Below are 7,980 nucleotides of genomic sequence, written 5' to 3' on the forward strand. Positions count from 1 at the left end.
TCATTGCTAGGATATATTTATTAATAAGTTTTAAATTGGTATAAATCGGATTAGATTAGCATAAACCTTATTCACCCCATCTAGGGTTCTTTCCTAGTGGCATTAGGGTACTTTCAGTTTCTAAACATGTAGATGAACATGTTAGAGAAATAATTTCTAAAATATAACTTCCTAATTGAGAGAAATATTTGTTTGAAAATAGATATTACAGATTCTAAAAGCTGCTGAAACACCCGATTTTGTAAAATCAATTCAGCATAGTAAATCAACTCCAAAAATGATAAAAGTTTTGAAAATGTTTGTAAACATATAATAAAACATGTTAGAAAAATAATTTCTCAAATTTCATTTCCCATTTGTGTCATATCTTTTATTTTGTAAACCATTCAAAATATAAAAATATATTTATATATGTGTTGTTAAGTTTTTATGTTTATGTGGCTAAACACATTATTTACCAAAACCAAAAATGATAAATATGAAACATGTATATATGTATATAAATAAGTATATTTGTTTCATATTTATATAAATTTGAAAACTATCAAACCAAAATGTGTATGTGTGTATATGATTGAGCTTAAGTATCTACACACATAGTATAAACCCTAAACTAATTTACCCAAGCTTGATTGATCTTCAATGAGCTTGTCTTGGATGAGGATGAATCTTGATCTTAAATATGATTTGAAGTGTATACTATTCCTTCCATCCTCCAAAGGATATGATCGTGAAAGCTCTAGTCCATCCATCCTCAAACATGAATATTTGTGTAGATTACTTAATAAAACAAATGCAAACACTCAACACACGTTGTTAGGAATTGTTTGTAATCATCAAAATAAGATTAGAAAATAGGCTCATAAACATGAGGCCAACTTCGGCATCCAACCAAGTCGGAGTTTCTATTCACAATAACTCCTCCTCGGTTAATGAGTCATTTGATGAAACCATGCTAACTCTGACGAAGAGGGCTTGTCAGAGATAGCGCCAATGTCTCCCTCGTTAGCTCGCCAAGGCCTTGGAGTATGTTGACGGGGTTCACTATTATGCGAATCTAGATTCAAGGAAGCGTCGAGTGATTCAGCCATCTTAACGGCAAGAAACTCATGTTTCCTCCAAACCGTCAGCCAACAAATAGGTTCGTGTCAAAAGGACTCGTTTAACTCTCAAGGAATGCATCCAGAAGCGCCGCGCACTTAACACGCACACACGTGCTTTTGTGCGAAAGGCACAAAAATTACAGAATGAAGAGGTAGCTAAAAAACAACCAAAATCAAGCAAAGTTTGGGTGCCAAAGTCCAAGACGACACAAAAATCAAATGAGAAGATAACCAAAACTGTCTCTGAGGGTCGAGACACATCAAAGTGTCTCGCGGGCAGAGACACACTAAGGTGTCTCACCCCTGGTCGAGACACACCCACCTGTCTCGACCAGAGAGATAGGCCCATGGTTACTTCCTTGTCCTTGTCGACACCCGCTCCTAGTTCTTCTTTTGTCATACCTCCGGTGAAGCCTCACAGCAGTGTTGACCTGTCAAAATTTAAGATCACGATGGCAGATTGCCTTGGTCCTCTATACGAAGATCGAGACCAAGTTTCAATGAAAGAACATTTAGGTTTGGTGAATAAATCCCAAGTGACTCTTTAGACTGGGGGTCGTGCACGTCCTCCCATAAAACCAAAGTCATCCCTTCTTGGAAAAATTCCTATGACTGCCCTCTTGGGGGTCTGTGTTGAAGACCAGGAGCCTGTTAAGACTCCATACTCACAAGGGGGTGGTTCCAAATGTGTGACTCCTGAGAATGCCAATAAGGCTTCACATCCCCAGAAGAAGACACATCCATCAAAAGATGACATTATACCTGGGGAGTCACACCAAACAGCGATAGGTAGCTCCGGTCATCATGCCGATGAGTTATACTATCAGGCTAGGGGTGTAAATAAATCTCGAAAGAGAAGTATCTGAGAAATCACCTCTCACTGTCCATGTGAGAGGCTTATCAGGACACTACTTTCAGAATGTAGCTACCCCAAGACCGCTCCACAGAGGGTCTCGATATTCCAAAGGCTTTCCTTCAAATGGTCAAAGCTCAAATAAAAGCGCTTCCACAAGAAGAGATCGATCGTTCATGATGACGAACTCCCAGAAGTCACTACCAACATGGCTGATAAAGGAAAGTTAAAACAGCGTTCAACCAACACCAGTCCTGACTCTTATCCAGGAATATCCCAGCGTATAATTTGGCTCCAGCTAGGAACAATCAGATGTAGGGATTGCCAGAGGATGCAAAAATGGATATCCTCGGATGATGAAGCATCGGATAATTACTCCGCAGTCACTTTAGATGACAAAGTGTCTAGCATTGGGCGAGCTCGGGAGGCATTCACCATCACTCAGCATTAGTTAACTCAAATGCTCTAAGAATCTCTAGCTAAACAATGAGAAGAGCTTAAGGCTGAAATGAAGATGGAGATGGAGTGTATCATGCAACAGATGAGGGAATTGCACGCTCAACAACTGCAGGCTCAACAACATCAGCTACCCGAGTCTAGTCAACAAGCTGAATCCAATCATCGTAATGCCACACTGGTTCAACCCAATACATATGATAGTGACCCGAAGGTGGACGAGCACATTTTCACCGACCCTCCTCCCGACATTAAGAATGTCGGGGGTGATCCTGTCAATCGTGGCCCTAGCACTAGGGATGGTCCCATCAACCATGGTCCAATCAATCCTCCTCAACGTCCCCTTAAGAAAGACACAGGCGAGGATAAGAAGATGAAAGACCTTGAAAGCAAGGTCAACGCCTTGATGTCTGCTCAAGAGGTGAAGAAGACTGTTATTCCATACCATTATCCGAGAGTGTGGGAGTCAATCCCATACCCAGCAAAGTTCAATCTAATTAACTTCATGCCGTTTGACAGGAAAGGTTCACCCACTCAGCATCTAATTTATTTCAAGTCTCATTTGGGAATGATCGTTGGAAACAAACCCTTGATGGTCCAATTATTTGTAGCCACCGTACGTGGGGCTACATTCGATTGGTACTGTTGCCTCAAGCCAGGGAACGTTAACAGCTGGGATGAGATGGAAAGCATTTTCCTCAGCAACTTCTTCGATGACAACACCGAAGTGTCTATTGGAACTCTGCTGGATGAAAAGAAAAAAGGGGGAAAGTTAGTCGACAACTTCGTCAAGCACTTCCGAAACAAGGCGATGAACTACCGAGATCCGATCACAGAGGAGTGTTAGACCCTAGAGGAGGGGTGATTAGGGTCTTATGCTAATCTAATCCGGTTATATACCAATTAAAATTAATTAACAAGTTATCCTAGCAAGTATGAAATACAACAAGATATATGAGCTAGGATAAGCAATATGAATAATGTGATATATCCTATATGATAAAAATATATGCACGGATATATAAACTAACACAAGGGTGAAATAAACATAAACAAGATAGTGGATGAAATAAAATGAACAATGCACAATTGGTGATATAAAATAAATACAAAAGCAAATGCGCCAATGACAAACTCAAACACACTCAAATGATCACGGAGTTCGGACCTTCTGTCCTACGTCTCCGCTCCCCACTCCCGGGGAGAAATCCACTATCATAACCAGGTTTTCTACGCTCACCCAAATAACGTTTACAACCAAACTATGTCGGTTTTTAATGATCAGCGATCAACGTATACACTCACACTCACAATGTCGGTTTTCAACGTTCACCGATCAACGTCCACTCCTCACACTCGGTTTTCTAGCTAACCGAAAACTTTACAATCTCACAATTGTAACAAATATAAATTTATTCTCTACAATAGATGAGAACACAATGAAATCTCACACTCAATTATTACAACACCCCACAACCCAATTTATACTATGAATGTAAATACAGTAAGCTCAAGTGGGTGTGTGTAAACAATGAGAAAATCAAAACAACTAAACTCAAATAAAATTTAGCATATAGAAATTATGAATAAAATAATAAATAGCTAGAAATATAGTTTAGGAGTTCTTCTCTGAAAAACAAGATGGAGAGATGGAATAAAAAGGAAGCTCAAACAATGTAGATGATCTCCTCCACTTGTGAACCAACCAAACAGCTTTAAACCAAACTTAAACCCCTGTTAAAACTCTTTTAAACTTGTTCAAAATATCCTATTGGTTACTGAGATAGAAGGGGGTTTAGGGGTTTATATAGGAAGAGTCAAACAGCCTAAGAATTAGAAATCTGATTCTATACCAAAAGAGTCGTTGGGATAAACGGCGGTCAACCGCGAGCAACAAAAACAACAGGAGAAACTCCAGAGAGTTCGACGGTCGACCATGACGGTCGACCGTGAAAGTTTCTGCTACCCACTATGGAAAAGACTCAGGCGCGGTAAACCGTGGCGGTCGACCGAGAACTGATATATGAAATTTTATAGTTTTGAACAGTTTTTTGATTTTAAAACACTATTTAAAAATATCAAATAAATTCTAAAAAATATAAAACTTTAAGGAATGATTGTAGACATGATAATAAACATGCTACAATGACTGGTTTCCAAAAATGACTTCTTAAATGAGAAATATCATCATTTTACAAAATAGGCCAAAACATGAAAATGTAAACATGTGAATTTTGACATTTTGGCTAAACCATGTTTTAAAACTTTGCACAATAATTATGTAGACTTAATAAAATATGTATATGATTATTGTTAAGTCCAAAAACTAAGAATACAATATTTTTACAAATATAATAGAAAATGAAACATATGAGTATGTATATGAAAATATATTTGTTTCATATCTAAGTAGTTAAACCAAATCACAATAATAAATATGAAAAATATAATTTCATATTTGTAAACATGAAAACCCAAAACCATGCATGTATATATATAACTATAACTATATATATACATTGAAACTAAATACATGTGTGTATATGATATTAAGCTTAAGGTACTTAACACACATAATATAAAACCTAAACTAAGTTACCCAAGCTAGATCTTGATCTTTAATAAGCTCGACTTAGTATACTTGCGGATGAAGCTTGAACTTAATCTTTAATTTTGAATTGCGTAGGCTTCACTCCACAATTCCACCAACCTCCATTGGATATGATCGTTGTGGCGCAATCCATCTAACCTCCAACATATTGTTTGCCTAGAATAAATATAAAACACAAACTCTAGACAAATAATATTAGATATAAATTATTTGTAAATCATCATCAAAATAAGAAGGCCAACAAGGAGTTCATCTTGCAGACTTGCCACGACAATCTTTCTTTGGATATTCTGGAAGCCATTGGAGTGGTGTCATCCAAGACTTAGAAAGAATTAAAGGTGCACGGAGAACAAACTGAATGCTTCCTCAAAAGGAACAAGGTCGAGAGAGGCCAATCGACGGGGAATACTCCAAAGCAGAATTTTGCTCCTCCCGGTAGGTGAAAGGCCCCGATGACTACAGTAGATGCGAATTAGACAATCCAACAACAACCACAACAGCAAGCGTCATAGTAATCATCGTGGCAGTATCAACAATAGCAGCCTCAAAGGCAACAGAGGACTTTAGAGCCAAAATTCCCGAAGGAATACTCCTTCAAGAAAGATGAAGTTCTTGCTATCTTCAAGTATCTCTTAGTGAACAAGAAGGTCAAGTTATCGTCGATCACGGATCAGGAAGAAGCAAAGAGGACTACTGATGGGGTCTAAATGATGTCCAAAAGTTACAAGTGCACAACTAGTCAAGTTATAGTATAAAAGTTATCGATCTCACGAGGAAGATGTTGTAATAGATAATTAAAATTAGTTCTTATGTCGTGTGTGTGATAATTAGGAGTGATGGTTGAATATGATTGGAGAAGATATGATGAGTGTTATGATTATGAACAATGAAATTTGAGGAGAGAGAAAGAAAACTCAAGAAAGTGAAGATGGAAGTTTCAATAAGAAATATGAGGAATCTAGAGTTGAATCCATTGGCTAATTTCAATTATAAATTATGAACTATTCTCTTTATATCATATTTTACTTTAGATTTATTAAGCAAAGACTATCAAACCACTCAAGGAAAGTATAACCTATCAAATTATCATCTAAGTAAAATTAATATTTATGAAAATAATAATAACTAGATAGTAATTCTAGAATTTATAAGCATGATTTATCCAACCACTCAAGATAAACATAGATAATCAAATTCTTCTTCTACCAATTAGTTATCTAATTGATTATCCTCCCCATGATCAATTAAAGTGTAAGAGAATAATTCACAAATATAAAAGAAATTAGACTAGCTTCATACAATTCTAGAATTTCTACAAGAATTAGTTCCACATCTTTAAGGAAGAAAAACAATAAAAGAAAAGAAAGGAAAACTAATTACAAAGAAAAGAAATTATGAAAATAAATCTAACTAATTGTAAAAGAAAAGAAAAAGAAATCTAAACTATGTAAGAAAATAAATCTAAGCTACAAAGGGCAAAATAAAATAAAAACAAGAAAATAAATCTACTCTATAATACATGAATATAAATCTAAACTACTAAAAAGAAAAGAAATAATAACAAGAAAATAAAAAGAGAAAATAATAGACAAGACTTCAAATTGATCTTCATCTCTATCATCATCATCAAACAAAGAGAAGAAAATATAAAGAGGAAAATATTTTATTAATTGTAACAAAAGTTACAAAGTGGAAGATATTCTCAATCAAGAGTAACCATCCTCTCTTCAAAAAGGAGTTATAAAACTTTTTTCACCCTAATCTCTCACTACGTACCCCTATTTATAGCATACATAATGAATGAGAGCCGTTGGATCAAAACATAAGCCTTAAGATAATTACAGGAACAAATGAAGAAGTTTGGTGAAAAAGGAAACAAATCATGCAAATCTGGACAGCTTGGTATCGTCTAGTGTTTTGGCCATATCTCTATGGTATTAACTCAAATTTAGCTGAATAAACATCCTATGAAAAGCTGAGAATAAGATATACAACTTTTATATTTATGATATCTCTGAAATCAGAACATATCATGAGCAAATATTCGTACAAAGAAGCACAATCTGTGCTGGAATTGTCATGCACATTTATTCTCTTCTATTGGGATTGGGCATTGGCTTTTGGCTTTAGATCTTGGTCTCTTGCTTGTATACTTCATTAATTCATGGGCTTTGTTGAGAGATAAGATTTGCTTTATTCTTCATTGACCTGCAATTAAAGATAAAAACAATTATTAGTAATATATTTATTTATGAAAAATAGATAATAATGGTATAAAATTATAATAAAAATGTCATTATCAAATATCCCACACCTAAACTTTTGCTAGTCCTCTATCAAAGAAAGAACTTAAAATTCCTAACTAACTTTCACAGGAATCACAGTTGTATTTAACACATACAACAAGCCTTTAAACCCCTATGTTACCCCTAAAAGATGAGTTATAGTCTCGTGAGGGTTTATAGTGAATATACCCACAAAATTTGGTCAACTTGCCAATTTAAATTAAGTTAGTTAATAACTAATTTTACTTGATATGTTTAGATAATCTAATTGAAGCTAGTTACTACTCAAAAAAATACCCTTATAAATAACTCTAAGGTCAATCTTCCATAAAATCTTTTTATCATAGTAATACAAAACCAAGTCAAACTTAGAAATTTATATTAAAAGTTTTGAAAAGAATATACTAACTCATTGTTTTGAATAATTTTTAAGTTTCTTGATCAAAAATCATTTTTCATGACCATATATACATATATAACTAAATATATATATAACTATATATATAACTATATATATATATATATTTATATTAAAAGTTTTGAAAAGAATATACTAACTCATTGTTTTGAATAATTTTTAAGTTTCTTGATCAAAAATCATTTTTCATGACCATATATACATATATAACTAAATATATATATAACTATATATATAACTATATATATATATAT

The 7,980-nt window shown here is 34.6% G+C and overlaps 1 protein-coding gene across 1 annotated transcript in view; it reads left to right on the forward strand.

Annotated features, from left to right (window-relative positions):
• Positions 2,471–7,980, forward strand: part of LOC109835216 (extra-large guanine nucleotide-binding protein 1-like) — a 22,693-nt gene continuing 17,183 nt past the window's right edge. The window contains 1 exon segment of the mRNA XM_020403201.1: positions 2,471–2,869. Within this exon segment, the coding sequence (XP_020258790.1) occupies positions 2,471–2,869 (399 nt within the window).

This window comes from Asparagus officinalis, chromosome 3 (genome assembly GCF_001876935.1).
Source record: "Asparagus officinalis chromosome 3, Aspof.V1, whole genome shotgun sequence".
Classification (NCBI taxonomy): Eukaryota; Viridiplantae; Streptophyta; class Magnoliopsida; order Asparagales; family Asparagaceae; genus Asparagus; species Asparagus officinalis.